General features: G+C 46.2%; 1 protein-coding gene across 3 annotated transcripts in view; it reads left to right on the top strand.

Annotated features, from left to right (window-relative positions):
* Positions 1 to 22,630, top strand: part of COL4A6 (collagen type IV alpha 6 chain) — a 271,356-nt gene that overhangs the window by 195,855 nt on the left and 52,871 nt on the right. For all 3 annotated transcript variants that reach the window (XM_034650007.1, XM_034650008.1, XM_034650006.1), the window contains 3 exons: positions 14,958 to 15,092; positions 16,299 to 16,343; positions 21,843 to 21,959. In XM_034650007.1, the coding sequence (XP_034505898.1) occupies positions 14,958 to 15,092; positions 16,299 to 16,343; positions 21,843 to 21,959 (297 nt within the window). The remainder of the gene's footprint in view (positions 1 to 14,957; positions 15,093 to 16,298; positions 16,344 to 21,842; positions 21,960 to 22,630) is intronic.

Below are 22,630 nucleotides of genomic sequence, written 5' to 3'. Positions count from 1 at the left end.
TCTATCTATCTATCTATCTTCCTATCATCTATCTATCTATATCCTGGACTTACATCCAATGCATTATAGAAGGTCCCTGTGAGGGCACAAGAGTGAGAATGGAGATTTGGGTGAAGGAAAGTAATAAAATAAAAGGAGGGAACTTAAATGGACTAATGATAATATTTTGCCATGAACTGAGGGGTGTAGATTAACTCAGCTTTCTACAACTGAGTTCCAAACAACACACAAAAAAATTTTTAAGTGCTATGAGAAGGGAGATGATAACCCCAACCAGGGAAATCTGAGAGGTCTCTTTAAAAGAGATCTGATTTGAGCTGAGCTTTGAATGATAGAGCCTTGGGAGAGAGTTGTGGAAAAGAGGGGTATGTTCGCAAGGAAATCACCAGGTTGAAGCCAGTAAGTACAGGATGAATTTCAGTATTAGCAAGGAGACTTACGCCTGGAGTCTAGGGCAGCCAGGGGTGTTTAGTGGAAAATAAGCCTGCAAAGACAGGTGGGAGCTGAATGGTGAAAGGCTTTCAATGCCTGGTTAAGGAGTATGGATTTTATTTTGAAAGTAATAGGGAGTGATTTACAGTTTTTGAGCAGAAGAGTGATAGGATCAGATCTAGGAAGATTACCGTCCAGCGTGTTAGATTGACAGCAATGTTTGGCTGCAGACAGAACTCCAGAGGCTGTTATTATCCAGGTGAAAGCTAATGAGGGACTGAGCTAGGCTTTTGTTATTGGTCCCTAAGGGGACCAGTAAGAGGAGTGTAGACATGGACTTGAGAAATTGACAGGACCTAAGAAATAAATTAGAGTGGTGTCTCATCTTTATAGAGGAAATAGTAGAAGGTTTAGGAGGTGAATAGAATCACGGAGAGAGGAGCAAGAGCCTTGGGGCAGAAGGGAAGGGGCCAGTGAAAAGGACTGAGATGATAAAAAACCGGAGGACCCATAGTGTCGTGCAGGGAAAGCCAAGCAGATGGCTGCAGAAGGAAAAAAGAGTGTTCAGCAAGGACAAGAGCCGCAAAGAAGGTCTATGGGATTCGGATTTACTTTCCAGTTTCTGGTGACTTTCCAGTGAATGCTTTCGAGAGGGAGGAGCTGGTAGGCCCAGATTGCCAGGAGTTGGGAAGAGTGATAAGAGAGGAAGTGGAGGCAGTGAGTGTTGTCTAGTTTATCAAGAAATGTGTTTTGGAAAGACACAGTGGTGGAGAAATGGCGTTGGTCAAGGGGTGGGAGGAAAGATTTTTGTTTTACTTTTTGGCATCAGGCAGACCAGAGCATGTTTTGAAGACTGAAGGAAAGCAACCAGTCCAGAGAATATAAGGGGGAGGAAGGGTAGTTACTAGAGTAGGGTCCCAAGGGATAGGAGGGCTCCCCTGAGCCCCCTTGTAGTCTACCTGACAATTGCTCTTTGAAAACAAGCCTTGCTCTACACCTTGATTTAAAATTTCCCCTAGTCATGCCCCTTTGCTTCACCCCTGGGAGAACTTCCCTCTCCCATATGGCCTTACTGGAGCTCCCCCACATTTCGCCCCCTCACTTTCTTTTCATCTCCTGAATTCCAGGGAATGGTTAAAACTAGACTACACAAACAAACCTCTCTTTTTCAGTCAGCAAGTCAAAAGAAGCAATTAGCTGATGGGTTCTCAGGCCAAAGGACCTGAATCTCTCAAAGCCTTGAAGGGGAAAGAAAGCACTTGAAGTTTTGTTTACCACTCAGCTTTAGGGGACAATAGTCTGATGGGCTTCACTGGGGACTTTATCTCTGTGAACTTCTCTGTTAACTTTATCTGTGACCTTGCCAGCACCAGACGTAGAAGCTTTTAAAAACCTCATGAAAGCAGAGAATGAAAAAAAGAAAAAGTGGTGGTGGTTGGAGAGGTAAGGGGGGCATAGGGCCCGTGGACTGGACTGCAGCTTGTGAATCTCTTTTTCTACCCCAGGTCCTAGGGTTTGACTAGTTTTCCTTCCTTTTCTGGCTGCCGCTTCCTCCCTGCCCAGTGTCCCACATGAATTCCTCTCAGAAGAGTTTCCTGATTCATCCCTAGCTCTGCTTTCTCTGGGAAGCAGATCATTGCTGCAAGTCATTGCTACTGTCCCTAAGGGAACAGTCGGGCAGAGCACGATGTGACAAAGATGTAAACGACACTATAGAAGTGGGGAAGGTACAGTGAGCTGTGAACATGTGAGCTGCTGGCCTCCCTCCTTACCCGTGGCATGGACTCTGCATTGGCTGAAGCCATCTCCCTTTAAGTTGGGCTCTAGACCAAACTACGGGGTCTTCAGTCTGCGGTACGTGTGGCCTGGCATGGCGCACGGTGGAATTTTGTCCACGTGTGGATCTGCAGGTTGTGCTCTCTGGCTCCCAATTTGTCCTGACAGCACTGACTCAAGTACTCGGTGCTCTCCGTAATTCATAGCTACAGCTAGTTCAGACTTCTCACTTTGAGCAAAGCCAACTTTTCTAGTCAGTCATTTGTTTATCAGGAATTGCTAGCTCCCTTCCGGATCACTCTCCCGCCTGGACCCCAAGATCAGCTATGTCAACAAGGCTCTCATGTCTTCCTATTGGACCTCTCCCTCTCCCTCACCGCCATCTTCAGCCCCCAATACTTCTGATGTCTGTGCCAGAACCCAACCCTGGAAAACCCCCACCACCTGCTTTGCCTGCTCCTGCTCCTGGGCTGCCAAAGTATTGTTTGAGGAAAGCTTCCTCGACAAAAACATGTTCTCTAGTGTCAGCAGAGCTCCCAGGGCTGCTTGGCAGCCCTTCACACTTTTCTAACAATTGACTTCCTGCCCCGTCCCCCATAGTATCTCCTCCCGGCCCTCTCCAGCTGAACCTCAGCTACCCTCACTCTTACGCAACCTCGCTTCCAACACTGATTGTGAAAATGGAGGTCCATTTGAAATGGACTTTCTCCACTTCCCTCTTACTTACCAAAACTTGTCCTGGGCTTTTTTTTTTTTTAAGATTTTATTTATTTGACAGAGAGAGAGAGACAGCCAGCGAGAGAGAGAACACAAGCAGGGGGAGTGGGAGAGGAAGAAGCAGGCTTCCAGTTGAGGAGCCTGATGTGGGGCTCGATCCCAGAATGCCAGGATCACGCCCTGAGCCGAAGGCAGACGCTTAACGACTGTGCCACCCAGGCACCCCTGGGCTTTTTTTTTTTTAATACATCCTCCTCCACCCTCTCCTTTGCAGGAATAAAAGGCCCTCCTCTATTTCTAAGACAAACTTACCAACGTCCTTAGTTTGGGTTCAGAGTCATATCCCTCCTGTCTTCCTCTACCTTACGATACACTCATGGGTGTATACAATTCATATTTCTGACTCAGACTGACATCTCCAGGGCAAGGTCTATGTTATATTTCTCTCTGTGTTCCCAACATGTAGTACCGTGGTTGGCACATAGTAAGCACTCAACAAATGTTTACTAAATTGGTGAGTTATGAGGGAACCAAGTAGATTGACTTGAGTTCTTTGTCCTTGATGCATCTACTTAATGAGTTGCTAAGCGTGCCACTGGGCAGCAAGAAAGGTGAAGGGAAGAATCAAGAGGATTTGATAAGGTCCTGAACCAGGGTTTTTGGGGGAGTTACATGACATGGGAGTAGAAATTTTTTTACCCAGAATTGACCTATCACTTTATATAGGGAGTAGGGGGAAGAGCACTAGACTGGGAATAAGAAAGTCTGGCTGGGCTGCTCATAAGCTGTGTGGCCATGGACAAATTCATTAACCTCTGGGCCTCAGTTACTTTCTTTAGCTCATTGAGGACAAGGTTATTATGAACATTAAATGGAGTTGTGGATGTGCAAACACTTTGAAATTTGAATCACCTCTCCAGTACAAGCTTATAGTGCTTATCCTTTTTTTTTTTTTTAAGATCTTATTTATTTGAGAGAAAGAGAGAGAGAAATGAGTGGTGGGGAGCGGCAGAGGCAGAGAGAGAAAGAAAGGGAAGCAGACTCCCCATTGAGCAGGAAGTCCAACTCGGGGTTTGATTCCAGGACCCCAAGATCATGACCTGAGCTGAAGGCAGACACTTAACTGACTGAGCCACCCAGGCACCCCGTGTAGCTCTTATTCTTGATGTCACATGGTTCTGGAGCTCCTACTTTTCATCTGTACCACAGCTGCCATCACCACTAAGGCCCGTCCTTCCTGTTGCACACTGACCTAGATTTCACCTCAGCTTCAAATTATCCATTACGTAAAAGGGAAAGATATCAGGATTGTGGAAGCCTTGCTCTCCAAATCCCCTTCCCATATCCATTTTGGCCTGTACGGATCTGCGTGGATGACTTTACTTGTCTTTAGGGACTACTGCATAGGTGGGAGAGATGTCAATTGTCCCCACTTCTGGAAATCCATGGCTGGCTGAGAGGTATATGGTGGACTATGCCAGGATACCAGCAAGCCCTGCCATTTTAGCAGACTCCTGTGCCTACGGGCCCATATATTTGGGTTGGAATGTGTATCTCTTTATCTGCATGGGTGTAGATATGAATCCTCCTCTGGTTCTAAATGAATACAGGGGTGTGGGTCTGCAAGAGAACCACACTGAAACTATTTGAGTAAGTTGTTCCTCTCCCTTCCATGCCCTTCCCTCCCCTTTCAGAGCTCCCTGAGCTCTTTGGCAAGGGTCCTGACCGGGAATTTCTTTGATCCTACCCTCCTTTTATTCTTCTTCTGTTTAAAGAGCAGTAGTTGGTTACTCCACATTCCCTCCAACCCCCAAAACTTGATGGCTTCTCATCAGAGACTTGGGGAAGCCAGCATTGATCCAGAAGCAATCAACTCACATCAGCTCAGTATTGGACCAAAGGTTGTGCATTATATCAATGATGGGTAATTTATTGTGTCAGAGGAAAAGGCCACAAGTATTCCTTGTCTAATGGAATAGATACACTGCAGCAAAAATTGCTATCAAGTGAGTTTCTGGCGAGTCCTGTTTCACTTTGATTTTTATTGTAAAACCACGGCTGTGTTTTGCTAGAAACGCTAAAAGAAAAAGATGGGCTTTGGGTTGTAATTAAACCATGTATTTTAAACGACATTTTAAAAAACTACAATAATAAGATGACAGTGCAGGTCCAATCATTTTTAAACTATAATTAGAATCCTTTGCTAGACAGTCCATTTGTCCCCACCTTTCTCAGCTTCAAATTCTGCTCTTCATTTCATTCAATTTTTTTTTCCTACTGAAACCTCCCCCTCATGAGCCCTTTATTGATTTCAGGGCTTCCTGCCTTATAAACCTAGCAGATGGGCATTGTTGAAAATTGAGAGTTTAGTTATTAGAGGTTTTTTCCCCCCAAAAGCAAAGCTTTGTCAACAGAATGACCCCACAGCCCCTCTCACATACATTGTCTCAACTGATGCTCAAAGCAACCCAGGAAATAGGTGGGGCATATAACAGCCCCATTTTGCTGCTGAGAAAACTAAGGCCTCGAGATGAATTGGCTTTCTCAAAATCATCCAGCTAGAGAGTGAGAACAGGGAATAGAACCTGAATCTTAAGACTCTGTTTTAAACAGGAGGTTTTTCTGAGAGGCAATGACAACATCAATCCAAGTTTGCTAGAAGGCTTTCTTACGAGACCTGTGCCATCAGTTCATACACAAGTTGCCTTCTAAATTCAAAGAAGGAAAACAAAATTATGGCCAAGTAAGGATTTCAGATTTTTCCAACTCGCCTATCAGTTTTAGGTGAAATTCGTCCCAAGAAGAACCGTATTTATTTTCTCATGTGGTCCAGAAACGCAGCACATGCTTTGTACCATACTGCGTGCCCATTCGAAGGGGTGTGGGGGGCTCTTTCAACTATCTGTAATGGTTACAGAAGTGGTTGTTCTGTTTTTATTTTCATGGCCTGTTATTGGTCATATTTATAGTTTTATTTGATTTTTGGTTCTTAGACTTCCCAATTACAATATTGACACAAAAGTCTGGTCTGGCTTCTGATGTCATTTTATGCAACCTGAAAATTCTTCAACTTATTCGCTTCTATCTAGCAGACACCTCTGCTTCATCCTATTTTAACAATTATTGGCATTCCCCAGGGGCAAGGGACACTATAACACGTTTAAAGACAAAATTCTCCAATTTCTGCTCAGCACAATGATCATCAAATTAGTATCCTGTGCCTCTATTCCTTTTTCTGCTCCTAATTTAATATGCTAGCATTAGGGACTCATAGCACATCAGAATTTGTCTACACGAGCCTAGTAAACTGTCCATTACCCACAGAGCAATTAAAGAGGCCATTTTAACTGTAGAACAATTAAAGAAGGAGGAGGAAGAGGAGGAGGGGGGGATGGGGATGGGGGGAGGAAAAGGGAAGAAATTAAACAAAAAGCTATCTCCCCTTTTCTTTAAGTTCTGGAGAGTGCCATTCCTTGAACTGCCTTTTAGGACTTCAGTTATTAATCCCATTAAGTGAGTTTCTGTTAAATATTACGTGTTCCAGTGAAAAGATTGGGCAAATTGAGATCAGTTGCCCTGCTATCAGTGAAAATGACAATATTTTCTGCCCAGAATAGCTCTCACTGCCCTTTTGCAAGTGGGTTTGGGATTCCACATTCAGAGCAAGGTAGCTTGGTGGAAAAAGCAGAGGCTTTTGTACCACCAACATTAGCTTCGCCAGTTGCCTGATGTTTGACCTCAAGCAGGTTCCTTACCCGCTCTGTATTTGGATTTCAGTTTCCTTACCTGTAAAATGAGTCTAATACCCACCCATTGGGGCTGTTAGAGAGATGGATTAGAGTTGATGGGACTTAGGAAGTGCTTGGTAGAAAGAAGATCATTATTATGTTTTAGAAGAGGCATCTTAGGGGTATCTGGCTGGCTCAGTTGGTAGAGCTTACGACTCTCAATCGCAGGGTCATGAGTTCAAGCCCCATGCTGGGCAAGGAGCCTACTTTAAAAATTTTTTTAATTAAAAAAATATAGAAGAGAAATGTGAATGAATAGGTAGAAGGGAGGGATGCAGAGTGTTGCCCAGCAAGAGTTAACTTTATCACTCTGGGAGGTGTCTTTCTGAAAATTTCAACACGCTCACAATAGCCACTGGAATGGGTGTGTGTGTCTTTGCAAACAAAACGTGTAGATGCATGTCTTCATGCCTGGGCTGGCTGCTTTAAACACTGATTATAGCTTAAGAAATAGAAAATAAATGTTTTTTCATTTGGGTGTTGAGGGCGAGCCTCTGATACTGCTTCTTAGCCATGACAGGCGCTAACAATTTGGGGGGTTCACACTTTGCTAGACACCAATCACCATTTATTTTTGTATGTACATAGATGGGCAGGGTCACTGCCCTTGCTGGCAAACTGTGGATGATGCTACCATTATCAAGCTGAATCAGGGCTTCCTTGGCCACAAAATGGGTCTGTCTGTATGATATGAGTCTTTGTCATACACTAGACCTTTTCTTCACCTACTGGTGTTCTTTCTCCCTTATTTATTTCTGCACACAATGCTAGCCCGTTAGTACTATTACAAGGAGAGTGGAGTGGATGGCTGTCTCCAAATGTTGCAACAGAAGGAGCAGAGTTGATTGGGAGGCCCCGATACCAGCTCTGCCACTGACCAACTGTCTGACATTCGCAAGCCCAGTTGGCTAACTGCTTTGCAGCTTGGTGCCCTCAGCCTACCACCCAGATATATTGTGATCTTCCAAAGGAATGGCGAGAGAAAAAGTGTCCTGAAGTGTCTTAAGTATTCTGCCCTTGGGGGTGTTATCATTAGTTTCTTTCTTACCATATATTTCATGGCTAGGAGAGAGACTCCAGCTACTTAGGCCAGAGTCTGCTAACTTCTTGCATTTCCTCTGCCCCAGCCCTATGGCTAAGATAGGAATTCCAGTTGGAACATGAGGACAAAGTATAGAGTTCAAGCCATCTAGTTCCTAGGCTGGAGGTCAGGGATCTCTGCTTCATTTTCCCCAAAGGCACATTGGGCTTTTCCAGGATAGAAACAAAGTCCTTTAATCTAATTTTTCCCTTAGCTAATGAGACTTGGAGGTAGCCTTCTGGAAGATTCCCAAATGCACATTTAATTCTGTATTTTCATTCATTCCACGGGTACACCTCAAAATAGAGTGTCTACTGCATACCAGACATAGCATCTCTGGAGATACCATGGTAAAGGTGTCAACTGAGCACCCTGCCCTCTCAGACCTTCAATCTAGTGAGAGCAACAGGTGCAGAATATCTCCCTACATGTCCCCAGGTACTTTAATCCTCACTTCTCCAAAGGTGGACTCCTCATCTTACACCCAAGACTCTTCTTCACCTAGGATTCCTCATGTCAGCAAAGAGATCCACTCAGTTGCCCAATGAAGAAACCAGGGAGTCATCCTTCACACCTTCTGTCTAACCTACCAATTCCAATCTAGCACCACATTTTATTGTTTTAACCCTCTGAAATATCTCTCAAATCTATCTTCTCCCTGTCTTCTCTTGCACAAACCTAGTCCAGGTCACCGTTATTTCTCTCCAGGAGCTCACAGCCTCCTCACTGGGGTCTATATCTCTGGTCTTACTGTTCCCTCCACTCCCTTCCTTTATGTGTAGAGTTGATACTGTATGGACTTGGGTTAAGTTCCTTTCCCTTTCTGGGCATCAGCTTCTCCATCCTGAACGGAATGAGTTCCTAAGTCTTGTACAGCAATCTTTTCTGTGGTTCTGTGATCAGATGGTTCTCGATTGCACTCTGGTGTGGCTATCTAGACTTCCAATGAAGGTATTGCTGTGCCTGACCACTGACTTCTCAGTGTGCATATTCATTCATTCATTCATTTATCCATTCATTCAGCATTTACTGAGCTCCCATTGTGTACTAGGCACTGTACTCAGCACAGGTGATTCAGTGGGAAATAAGACACGCAGGACTTGTCCTCAAGGAGCTCAGTCTGTTGGGGGATATAGACACAAACAGGCAATCTAGCCTTCTGTGGGGTGGGGGCAATCATGGAAGCCTCCCTGGAGGAGCTGATATCTTTTTAAAATTATTTTTTATTTTCTTTTAGAGAAAGAGAGAGAGAGAGCATGTGCGAGTGAGCAAGAGGGGGTGAGGGGGAGAGGGAGAGGGAGAGAGAGAATCTTAAGCAGGCTCCACACCCAATGTGGGGCCCAATGTGGGGCTCGATGCAAGGCTCGATCTCATGACCCTGAGATCATGACCTGAGTCAAAATCAAGAGTCAGACGCTTAACTGATTGAGCCACCCAGGTGCCCTTGGAGGAGCTGGTATCTTTATTGGAGGCTGTATGATAAATAGGAGCTAAGCAGGAGAGCAGAGACATGTACAAAGTCCCTGGGGCAGGATGCTAAAAGAAAGTAAAGCAAGATTGGAGGATGGCAGACCAACTGGGAGGCTGTGGCAACACTCTAGGGGGAGACATGACGAAGACCTGGGTGAAGACCTTGGAGATAGAAATGGACAGGTTTGAGTTGTATTCTGAAGGTGGAATTCACAGTCCTTGCTGGTGGATGGGATGCAGAAGATAAGGGGAGACAGGTCATGGAGAACCATTGGATTTTTGGTTTGGTCAACTTTGTGGGTAGACTGTCGTTTGCTGAGTTAGTTAGTTTCCTTCAAGAGGAAGGAGCTGGTTTTGAGAATGGGGTTGAGGAGGAGAAGATGATGAGTTCAGCTTTGGTCATGTTGAGTTTGGGATGGTATATACAGGTGGAGAGGCCTAGTAAGCCATTAGTTACAAGGATATGGCACATGAGAAGAGCAATCGGGGCTGGAAGTTCAGATCGGGGAGTCATTAGCATGTAGAAGAAGTGCCTTTAGGAGGAGCAGACACTGAAGAGCTGAGTGCCCAGGAGAGCCAAGACACCAACACCAAGTAAGGGGGGCAATGCTCTCACAGCTGTGGGGTGCTGGCACACATGCTCATTCATTCCTGGGCACACAACCCTGCCCCAAAGAGAGTTTCTCAATGATATCTGTGTATCTCCCACTTAGACTTAAGAGAAGGAACATTTAAAGTACTCAGCCATAACTTCTCCATTTTACCATAAATGATACCTAAAGAGGAAAGGGAACGGATATTTTCATGCTACTTGCCAGGAGTTCATTAACTCACTTTAATGCCTACAGTAACCCTACGCAGACCTATTATTTCTCAGACCTCTGGAGACTCGGTGGTTAAGTCACTTGCCCAAGGTCACCTAGCTATTCCATGGCAGTAAGGAGATTTGACTCCAGCTCTGTCTGACGCCAGATCCAGCACCATGATACCAGGTCACAGTACGACACTGCCCCCTGCTGTATAATGGGACTCTCGGGAAGGCCCGTGCACACTCCCTTTTCCCTCCTGCTTCATAAATATCATTTGCATCCCCTAGCTTAATGCTTTCTTTCTATTAAAATACAAATCCCCTTGGGGAGAAGTAAAGCTCTAAGTTGTTGTCAGTCATTTATGCCTCAGTGGCAATGAGTTTCAGATTCTTCTGTAGGCATAAATTTTAATTTGATTGGAGAAGGACACTGGAAACTTCACGGAGGGATAAAAAGACAGAAAGGGGGCCAGTAAGAAAAAGCCAGCCCCCTCTGTTTCACACCCATACCTAGTCTGAGGCATGTGCTTTTAAGATTCCTCGATGCTATTTCTGCGCATGTGTGCCACAGCAGTCTCCCCTTCTCCATGGTTTTGCTTTCCGTGGTTTCAGTCACCCGTGGTCAACCATGATCCGGAAGCAGATAATCCTTCTGCTCTAGGTGAGAAGGTCACTAGTAGCCTGACGCTATGTCACAATGCCTACATTGTTCCCCCTCACTTCACCTCATCACGTAGGCATTTTGTCATCTCACATCATTCCAAGAAGGGTGAGTCCAGAACAGTAAGATGTTTTGAGAGAGACCACATTTACATAACATTTTTTACAGCAAATTGTTAATAATTGCTCTATTTTATTATTATTGTCAATCTTGTGCTGTGCCTGGTTAACAAATTAAACTTTATTCCAGGTATGTATGTACAGGAAAATGATAGTGTGTGTGTATACATATAGGGTTAGGTACTGTCATGGAACGCATACCCATGAGTAAGGAGGGACTACTCTCTTTTATACGCAGACCCATTTTGGGTCTGTTACCCCACTGATGCAGGGCAGGAGCTGTGGGTGTGGTCTGATCTAAGGTGACCCGAAACTGCATACTAACCCCAATGCCCTGTGGTCAGCAGGAGGGAGCCAGCCCGGGCTTCACTCAGACACTGTAGTTGCTGGCCTCAGGCGCAAGTCCCAGGTCGGTCTCTTGAGAATTAGACCCTGCTGCGCATATTTAAAATCCCTAGCAGATGGAGGCAGGAGAGCTTGTTGGAAAGACTTGGAGGAGTCCCTTCTGCCCTGTCTGAGTCTATTTGCCAAAATAAATGACATGTATCAGGGCAGGGCATTGGTCCAAGCGCATTGAAATTCTGCTAGCCGTCCAAACAGTGATGGTGTTTCAGATTGGTTCTGTGAAATGATCAGAGTTAGGAAGAGAGAAATGATGTGTGAGCATCTGGCTGCCGCAGCCTACTGACGGGAACAGTCCCAGGGGCGGGCCCGGGGTAAGGGGGGCAGCCTCAAGGACCCCCTAGGACATCTGCCACTGGCGAGCAAGGAAAGAGCCCCACGCTGGCAGCAGGCAGTCTGGTTTGGGTCCCATGCCGATCTCCTCACTAGCTGTGCGACCCGACCAAGTCCTTTCCCTTCTCTCGCCCTCTTTCTTCCCCCCATGTAGAAAATAGAACCTCGATGAAATGGTCTCCAAGGGCCCTTTCTGCTCGAACATTCTGTGACTTCTCTGACACTGGTTTTATTTGTAACGAGAAAGGCCCACCCACCCACCTGCTTATCTGCAGCGGCTGTGTTCTCACACTGACCTCTGCTGGCCATTATGAAAAGTGCCACCGATAGCTTCTCAGGAGGACCAAAAAATAATAATAATGACAATCGCAGTTCATCATTGATTTAGGGTTAAGCTTCAGCCGCAGAGTAGGCACAGAGACAGGAACCCTGTGCCTTGGAGACGAGCGAAAAAGAACACACAGCTGGAAGCACAGAGGAAGCATATCTAGGGATGGCTGACAAGACAACCCACAAAACAAACGTCTCTCGCTTCTTTCCATTGCCATCTTGGTCTGTTCGCCGCGCTCTGTGCCTCTCTATGACGGGACTGCAGTGGGAAGAGTCCTCGTCTCGCATCCTATGGCTGCGGACTCCAGAAGGGCCTGGCACCCCTCTGAGGAGGCAGTTCTAGGCTAGCAGTACCTCAGAGGCCTCTGAGACATCCCGCAATCCCCGCTTCTGGCCCTTAGGTGGGTCCGAGAGGTTTCTAGCTGGGGCCAGCCCAGAGCCTGTATCTCGGAGGTACGCATGCCCCTGTGGGGGGCCATTTGAGAAGGCCCTTTGGAAAAAGAGTTAGAATCCAAAGAATCCACGAGTCCTTTAAGAGACTCAGTTTAAGCTCTCTGTGGCAAATTCAGCATGGCGGGCCAGCCAAGAGAGAGGGGGTGGGCCAGGGAATCCTGTCTTTTCTGGATGGAATCAGGTTTCCTGTTAAGTCCAGCCCTAGAATCGCCTCACTCCTGCGTCTCCTTAGTTACTCTTGCTGAGCGTGTGCTCACAAAGGCAAGAGACCAGAGTTGGAGTGTGCCTGGCAGGCCCTGCTCAGGCCCTAGTGATGTGAGCAAGATGGGAACTGGACCACTCCACAGTCTGCTCTCTCAGTCTAATGGTTTATTGTGCTTTCCACCTCCCATCCCTCGATATGGGAAAGCTTTGGGCAGGCCTCAGATTTGGGTCAAGCATTCAATGCCCTGCCTGCATCCTCTCTGCTAGTAATAACCTGGCCTCAGCAAGCCCATCCTGGCCCCCATCCTCCCACCAACCAGTCCCCTCCTCCCCCAACAGCCGCTACTTATCTGTCTCCCTTGTTCCAGCCTCAAGCAGGCTGCCCTGGCCTCCTGCTGACACACATGTGTTCTCCTGAATGCTCATGGATGAGTTTCAGCCCTGAAATCCTGCCTTTCTGCCATCTGTCCGTGTCCCCAAATCTCTGAGCGTTCCCTATTCGCTCCTCTATCAAGTCTTCAGCATTCCTTCCTTGCCTTCCAGGCCTGCCTCAGTTGGGGCCCCCTCAGCCTTTCCATTGTGGGCTATGACTTCCCCCAGCCACGGACAGAATGTAAGCATTTCACAAACCCTCCATGGCCAACCTTTTCTTTTGCTCCTGGACCACTTGGGCTCTGTTCTAGACTTGTACTGTTTGCTGTCGTTTTGTGGACATTAGCCTTGAAAGCTAGGCCTACCTTTTGGACTTCGTTAATCTGCAACACCCCAGCATTATTTTTTTAAAAAAAATTGGTCTTGGTCTTTTTCTTTTTATAATGTATACATAAAATATACATAAAATATAAATATATTAAAAACTTCCAAGAGTAATAAATACCAGACTCATTATAAACAAAATTCCAACAACGGGGGGGGGGGGTAAGAGCATACAAAGTGAAAGTTTTCATCCTACTCCATTATTCCTTGAAGAAAGCCCATTAAGCACTCCGCAACCTAGCACCCTTTAGACGTTGTACGTTGGGTGCTGGAGAAGGTTGATGGGTGGTGGGTGGTACCTCCAGAAAATTGCAGCTTCTAGGGAAGAACATCTCTGTACTTCTTTGGATGAGCTGTAAGTCTTCGTGGGCCTGATTGACACTGGAAATTTGACTCCAAAGGCCCCTCACAGCTGGCAACCATTTGCATCTCCAGTATGTGACTGGAGAAAAGCTGTTCCAGCCTTTTAAAAAGTAACCGTTGAAGGTAAATATTAAAGGGCATGTCTAATGGGCTTTTCTGAGTTTTTCACAGATCTATAGGAAATTGCAGACAGTCAGTAAAAGGGCCAAGAGGTGGAGACGGGAAGCGTTCATGAAAATAGCCTCTCTACCTGGTATGGTGTTGTGCTCTGAGAGGTAATGCACATTAATAATGGTTTTCATCTTTCTGCCAAGAATATTCAGTACCTACTGGGATTTGTTCTAAATGATAGACCAGCCCGCCTGTGTTGCATCCACTGGGGTTAATTCTCTGTCTCGGTCAGCTTTGAAATGTCAGCCTGAACTCTCAGACTTAATTGTTACACACTTTATAACTAAGGCATTCAAAATCCTCAAGCTGCTCCCTCTTGCTATAATAATTGATACTTACTGGATAGGCTCAGGCTTCTTGAATTTTACACATTCAACATTCTACAGATGGTGGGTTAAAGGGAAAGAGGGAGAAATAGAGAAGGAACAAATAAAGAGTGTGTGTGTGTGCACGTGCTTGTGTGCACGTGTGCATGTGCGTGCACACGCGTGCACATGCGTGTGTGTTCCCTGTAAGCATCTGTTTCCAGTGGCAGTGATCGGGCCCTGAGATCTGCAAACATAGATGAGCTTTCCCAGGTTGGTCAGCCCATGGGTTTCTGTGTTCTCCCCTCTCTGGATCTTTCTCCCCTCTCTGGAACCCTCGGGGCAATGTTCTTTAGGCCTAGCCATTTCTGGACTTCACTGCAAATATGGGGTTGGCCACTTGAATGTGAGTTATAAAATGTCACAATCCTCTCCAGCGTTCTGTTCTTTCACTATTTTGACAATCTGATGGATGGCCTGGCATTAACTAGGAAGAGGACAATATTATCCCGCCTGAATAACTAATCTCCTAAGAAGTACAAAGTTGAAGGATCTTGGTGCACATGAATCTTATTAAATGTGCTTATAAAATATGTTCTATCCAAATAAGCTTAGCAGCCCCGAAAATAGCCTTTTCTGATCCGTGTCTGGAACTTTGGCATGCTTTACAGATCTCTAAGCCAAAATTACTGAGTGAAGTGATGACAGCGTTCTGAGTGCATGGGAAAATGGGAAGTGTTGATGTTGAGCCCTCTATTAGCTAATTGCACCCCTTCTCTCCATCTTAGGGGCGACCGGGACCAATCGGAATTCAAGGTCCAACGGGTCCTCAAGGATTTGCCGGCCCTAGTGGTTTAGCCGGGTTGAAAGGAGAAAGGGGCTCCCCAGGCCCCCTGGGACCATATGGACCAAAAGGAGATAAGGTAAAAACACCAGAGCTCGGTTTTTCTTTGACTAATGGACCATAGGGATGAAGGTGAAAGGTTCTAAATCTCAGTTCTGTTCATTTTTGGAAATAATACTAATCCTGAGTACCTTGGTGCCAGGCTGCAGACTTTAATAAGGAACAGGATGGGGATATGCTGCTAATGGATCAACCCATTTCTAGAGAGACCCTTATGGCAAGCAAGCCATAAAGTGCATGTGTTGGCTACTCGCTAGATAAGTGGGCTTGCTGAGGTGGGATTTCAGGTGGGCTCAATTTGGGCATGGGTCAGAAGTTCAATCAGCTGGCCAGGAGAGGTCAGGAATCCAAGCAAGGAGACTGGAAAGCAAGGTGTCAGAATGCTGGGAAGGAATCTGGGCCACAAAGGTAGGGAAAGAGATGCAAGAAAGGAGATTGATCATGTCATGGTAACTGGCTGAGTTTAGCAGCTTAATTTATGTTCCCTGCAGATTTTAATCACCTCCTATTCACCCCAGTGCTAAGGGAGGGATTCCCACCCTAGGGTTCTGGGGATGGCAGAAGACATGACCCCTGACGCTGCATGGAAGAGATTGACAGCAGGCTTATTAATTACCTATACTCAGCACAGGGTAGAAGGACACCACACACCATGTGGGCAACATGGGTGGGGGTGCACTCTGGAACAGAATAAACCAAAAGAGGCTGTGGGAGGAAGCCTTTGTAGTGTCAAAAGGGTGAGGTGCCCCTTGGTTCCCAAGGGAGGATGTGGTTGGCTTGTTTGACTAATTCAATGGGCCATCAGGGACTGAAACCTACAACTCAGGGGTAAACAGGAACTGCACCTGCTCTGTTTGATAAAGAGGGCCATTTGCCTAGGAGACCTTATCTATGGAAGCAGGGGAGACAGGGGAACCTGGGTCTAGGCCTTTAGAGGTCCTCCCGGTTTTCCCAGATGTCAAAGCAGCATGTAATATCAAGCCATTATTTTCAGTTAGGCGCCATATTGCTTAAGATAAAATCTGGTCCCAGAACACAGACATATTTAAGACCTTGGGTAGAGGCAAGTGATCCCCTGGACCTGGAGTAGGGAGCAAGGTGACACGATGTGGAGAGTGAGGTGCACAACACATCTTAAGTCATGAATCATGTGAACGAACCCACTGAATCTAGTGGAGATCAATTAGATTGTCTCTTACCTTTCTCTTCCTACTCCTTGTTTTAGGGTCCCATGGGAGTTCCTGGCTTTCTCGGCATCAATGGGATTCCGGTGAGTATGTCCACAGAGGCATTTTTCAATGCCACTTCTAGATCGTGCCTCACAGCACATGAACCTTGGCCTTCACCACATCCTGTTTCACACACACATGCTCTGGGTCAAGTGTTGAGACGCGCGTGATCAGGTTTGAAGAGAAGTGGTCGCACGCACTTTCCCAGGGATTTAGTTACAGGTAGCACTAAATCAGCCTGCTGGGACATGTGCAGGCATAGCTGTCAATATCTCGGCCAAAAAAGAGTTAGGTCTTATGGGTTGAGGGGAGCTTTAACTGGGGGTGATGTGTGGAGACACACATCAGAGTGCACGTGTACTCATTATAAGAAAATTAAGGGAAAAATATTAAGAGGATACATAATATTAGACAGAAATATACTCAGTGATATCTTGATACATTTCATTCCAGTAATTTGTTCTCTTCAGCCTTATCTCATTCCAGCGTGAATTTCCCTTTAGTTTTTACAGAACGACTATTCCAAAGATTGCACAGAGACAGCCCCTTCTCTTTATCCTGAGGACCTGGTTTTGCTGGAGATAAGTGAAGAATCTGGAGCTTACAGACATCTTCTTTTCCCATTTTATCCAGTCCAACCCCTTGGTTTCTCCATTTTCACCCTGTATCCTTATTTATCCCACCACTGGAGAGCCCATGACTAACATTTTGCCAGCCTTTAGAATACAGTATTTGCAACTTGCTGCTGTCATTTTTTAGTTCTGCCTGTTGGCACGTGTCTAATATATCTCATCTGTAGCCTGGGCTGTGTTTATCTACAGCAGTGGTTTTCAGAGAAGACCCAAAGGTCGTGTGGAAGCTCAGCGTACGGATCAGGGAAAAGTAGAGTTTCTTTGTTTGAGGGAGGTTTTAGAGCCTGCTTTTATCCTTCCAGCAACCTCTAAGGGCTTCTTCTGAACCATATCTAAGCACAGTTGGGCAAATCCTGGACTTAACAGCTTCTTCTAATATCAAGGAAGGGGGCTTAAACCTCTTTGTGCCAATCTGTAGGTATTTCTCAGACACCCGCTAGACGCTGTCACTATACTACGGAGACACAGAAAAAGCGTATGGATCTACCTCAAAGATATTGTCATCTGGGGGCCCCTGGGTGGCTCAGCTGGTTAAGCATCTGCCTTCAGCTCAGGTCATGATCCCAGGGTCCTGGGATGGAGCCCCGAGTCGGGTTCCCTGCTCGGCAGGGAGTCTACTTCTCCCTTTCCCTCTGCCCCTCTCCTTGCTGGTGCGCTCTCTCTCTCTCTCACTCTCTCAAATAAATAAATAAAATCTTAAAAAAAAAGATATCATCATCTGATCCACTTTCTTTCCAGATCTAGTACACAGTTGTGGAGCTGGGGGACGGAAGTCTCGTTTCCTTGTATTTGTTATCTGCATCAACGAATTGGCCCTCACAATTCTGCATTTTATCTAACTGCAGAGTCTGCAAAATGCCCAGAAATGGGCCAGCAAGGAAATAACTGGATGGGGTTAGCTGTCCTTTTATGACATCCTCTGGTATTTTCCCCTGGCTGTGTTCCTATAGGCACTTTATCCAGAGTCTCTGCTCGGATTGTGTGTCTTCTGGGAGCCAGCGGGTAAGGAAAACCAGAAAGCTGGAGAGCGCCTCTTCTGTTCCTCCTGTGGAGCTGAGTGGGAGATTTGGAACTTGCAGTGGCACCAGGCCCTTCCTCCTGCAGTCTCTTTCTAATGGGGGCTGGAAGGAAGCAAATCCTGTGACACAGAGGCTGATTCCAATTCGGAACTGGGACATGCCCCAGAGTCCAGCTGGACGCTTCTGCCTCCAGCGTGTGGCCAGGAGAGGCCTAGGGCTTGCAGGAATTGATCACTTCTCTCTGTGGCTTCATTGCTTTGGAGAGTGAGGCACAGGTGTCCACATTCCTCCAAATGAATGCGCTGCTTCCGACAGAAGTCCCCACTCCCTTGGCCCTTCCCTTGACCAAAGGTTGTCTGTGTTTGCTTTTGACTGTTGATTGCTTTCGCTTCATGCTCCAAGGCTCTCTTACTCTGCGAAATTATTCTCCTTTGTTCCTTCCCTCTCTTCCAGTGGTTCAAGATGTATTTATTGGGCACCTTCTGTTTGCTGCTTACCTCTCCCTTCCATATCTAATATCCTAGGAGTCCTCGGTGTCTGTTCCATGTGCTCTAGCTCTTCATTACATGTGGCCCACGGTATTACTAGTTGTCAGAGACTTCAGGGCTGAATTCACCACGTACTGGGAACGTTAGAAATATCTGCGGGACTGACTCCAAACTCTAGTGCCCACAAAGCAACAGTTGTCAGACTGGCAGGACTCCCTCAGACACAGGAAGATGTAGACACCCTTGGCCCCAGCCAGACTAACAATTTTGCTCTACTTTCGGCAGCTGAAACCAACAGCTTTCCCAACGCATCTTACTAAACTGGATCACTGCACAAGTCTGATTCCCCGCTTAGTATTGGCTGATCGCTAATATATGTGTCACTGGTTTTGGTCTCAAAACGCCATTGTTACTGCCATGTAGGCAGTTTCAACATGAATGAGCAAGTAATCATTTTATGATCATCCAAGTCTGTGCACCAAGGGGCACAGCAACCAGTTGGGAGAATGAACAAACAAGAATTCATCAAGATAGCCAACATGAGAATAATGTAGACTCAGGGCGGTAGGCCTGTGGTTTTTAATGATATCACAGCTGTGCGTTGGGGCTGTTGGCACCCACAAGAAATGAATGTTTATCAACTGTTTTCAGTTCACGTAAGTTGGGAGCAGAAGTTTTCAAGTTGTCTCTTGCAATGTATGTTTAGCTTTTCTCCTGGAGTTAATCTCAAACATTTCCCTTCCTAGAGACTCGTAAATGAACACACCAGATTTATATCTTCAAAGTGAACACAGACCACTCACCAGACGGAAACTTTTCCCTTTGAAATGTGGGTTCTGAGGAACATTGCTCTTCTGGATTACAGCACATCTTCTTATTTTTGTGGGTTTGGTGCCTTGCGGTTGTCAAAGAGTTACGTTCTCATTGAGAGCTGGCACACACATATGTAAAATCATTAGCTAAAACCAGAAGGGACCAAGTGTCTGAAATGCTGTGGTACTACTGAGAATTAAAAGGAGATAGAAGTTCAGCCTGGTGGCTTATCCTTGCTGACTTGCCTGGGAGAAGAAGACTTCTCATTCATTGAGCTCCTATGTGGTAAACTTAGCCTCTTTTTATTGTAACCATAAACTTTTAATTTCATTTTGACGTTGACAACAACCCTAGGAGGTAGTATTAATAATCTCCATTTTTACGGATGAAGAAACTGAGGTTCAAGCTGGGGAGAGGCAAAGCTGGGACTGGAACACAAGTCTGGTTGACTCAGAACATGCTTTATCTGTCACCTCCTGGTATCAGCTGAACAAGACGGAGCTGACAGGTCTAAGTCAAATGCCAGAGGTTAATTCCAGAGAATTCGGCTAAGGTGGGAAAGTGTGAACAGGTACCCCTTGGAGTCCTGCAGGTAGAAGATATTAAGAATTCAAGCAAGGGGCACCTCGGTAGCTCAGTCTGTTGAGCGTCTGACTCTTGATTTCAGCTCAGGTCATGATCTCAGGGTGGTGAGATGGAGTCTCATGTCGGGCTCCGCACTCAGCACAGAGTCTGCTTGAGATGCTCGCTCTTCCTCTGCCCCTCTCCCCGCTCGTGCTTTCTCTCTAAAATAAATAAATAAAATCTTAAAAAAGAAAAAGGAATTCAGGCACAAAACCATAGGATTGGGACCTAAGTTTAAAAAAAAAATGTGGATACCAAGGAGTAAGAAGCCAGGAAGAGGTTTTGGTGTCAAACAGAACCAAGGCCCCATCAGTAAGGCAGGTCCCTCGTACTGAGCCAGCCTCTTGTCTTTGCCTTAATTCATCCCTGGTACCCAGTTCAGCGATAACCCCTAACACGTTTGGCTGAGATACTTTAAGTGGTGATCAGGATCCCAGGATGAAATAGACACTCCACCTGAAAGGGTTAAATGAAGAGAGTGGTGTGAAGGGTATATTTAAAGGATGTGGACATGATTCAGGGCAACAGCAATAGATTGTAACGCAACTCACACAAGAGCTTTGCCGCCCCTAGGCTCGAAGGGGAAAGAAAGAATGGGGATACTGGAACTGGATACTGGATACTGGTCAGACCTGGAGCCACGAAGTAGTGGCTGCTCAATGAAGACCTGTAGAGAGATGTGGCCATTGTCAGGAATATGGCCGGGGAAGGAGGGCATGGGGAAAATAAACAACCTGGGCTCTTTCTCCTCCTGTTCTTTCATCTTCTGCCTGTGTCTCCCCGTGGCCAGAGACAACCGGGAGACAGAAGGAGAAGGAGCTTAGGTGGCACTGTCCCTAAAGGTCTGCCTCCTAAGGCACAGAACTGGGGAAGGTAGAGCATAGATCTTCAAGGCAAACGAATAGCCGTTTCGTTTGGGAATAAAATGTTGACGACTTGACTATTCTTCTGTCCTTAGCATTCTATGAGTCCCGCAGTCTAGACTCCCACTTTTGTATCAGTAGACTGTCTATCTCCTACCACCATAATAACAATGAAAACACATCAAAATGCTACGGAGCATGTTCTCAAGAAGGATTTGACAAAAGTTCGTTTCCCTAATAATTCAAAAACTCGAGTTTCGAATGCGTGGCACATTTTCCTCAAATTATTAAATATCCATGGTTGGCTTTAAAACGTGCACGTGGGAGGGTAGGAGTCGACCTTTTATTGGCCCTTCCAGATTTCTGGGCTTTCAGGTCATCTCTTTGCTCCATACCCAGCACACGCCTGGCTTTTGAGAGATTTTTAAAGAGCTGTTCCCTAAGAAAGGTGGGCTCTATGCACCATGGAAGCTCAACTCCAGGAAATTATTGAATTCTGACCAATTATGTGAGTAATTGCTAATTCTCCTGGCCAAACAACTGTCTCAGTAGTAAGTATGAAGAAGGGGCAAAGGTACAGAGGTAGTGCTGTGGAAAGTGCTTCTGTTCTGTTGACCAACAGCCAGCATTATTTCCTAGGCTGAGCCATAGAAAAAACAGCCCCAGGCTTTTCCAATATAGAAAGCCACACCAGGCTGCCTGGTTTCCGGTCTGTTCTGAGGAAGTCCCGAGGCCTGGCGTGATTCCCTGATGATAACACTTCAGCTGCCAGCCAGCGAAGCCCTATCTTTGAACATCTTTGTACCGCTGGAAGACAAAGTTGCACCACCCTGTGTATCCCGTCTCTTCAGGCTTGATCACTTTGGTTTCAGCATGGGTCCAATTAAAGCATCGATCCTTCGGGGAGCGGTCACCCTGGGCTGTCATCAGCTCCATACACCTGAGTGTGGAGGAAAGCTCTAAGAGCAAAGTTCTCATAGGGCAAAGGGAGTGGACAAGGAGACAGAGCTGGGCAGCATACTTATTTCTCTTCCTCTGGAGCTTCTCAGGGTAGGTTGGAGTCCTACAGCTGACATGATCCCTTCTTTTCTCTTGGAACAGGGCCACCCCGGACAGCCAGGGCCCAGGGGCCCACCTGGCCTGGATGGCTGTAATGGCACTCAAGGAGCTGTTGGATATCGGGGCCCTGATGGCTATCCTGGGCTTCTTGGACCACCCGTACGTTGTAGGATCTTTGTCCATTATTTCCAATGGCGTTCTTTGCCTTTCCCTGCTTTTACAGAGACCTCGTCAAGCATCTGCATCTAAAGAATACCAGTTGCGGAGGGCGCACACACACTCCAATCCTCAGAGGGTTTTTTTCTTTTTCAAATGATGCTTTTAGAGTCAGCAAGATTGTGAAGAGCCTCTAGTACATTTCAGGGCAAAGTACACACTTAGGCTATTTGACATGTTCCCCCATCAGATGACATTGGAAAATGCAGTACTTGGAAGGCTTACGTGGGATCATGGGGGCCCTGATAATGACCAAAGGGCTTGGCAGTCTTGGTCTAAACCAGTGATTCTTGACGAGGCGTGATTCTGCACCCCAAGGGACATTTGACTATTACTAGTGACATTTTTGGTTGTCACCACTGGGGCTATGCTACTAGCATAGGACAGCCTTCCTCCAACATCAAAGAAACATCTGTTCCAAAGTGTCCATAGTGAGAAAGAATTGAGAAGTCCTACTCTATATTGACATAGTTTGCCCCCTTCCCCCCCCCAACCCACCCCATAACCCTCGGTTCCGGGATTGATTTTTTTAGATCCTGCTGTCACCACTTTTATTTAATTCCATTCATGCAGACAGGCCTCAAATATTTGGATCTGAAGGATCTCTAATAGAT

This window comes from Ailuropoda melanoleuca, chromosome X (genome assembly GCF_002007445.2).
Source record: "Ailuropoda melanoleuca isolate Jingjing chromosome X, ASM200744v2, whole genome shotgun sequence".
Lineage (NCBI taxonomy): Eukaryota > Metazoa > Chordata > Mammalia > Carnivora > Ursidae > Ailuropoda > Ailuropoda melanoleuca.
This window is presented reverse-complemented; position numbering and strand designations above follow the sequence as displayed.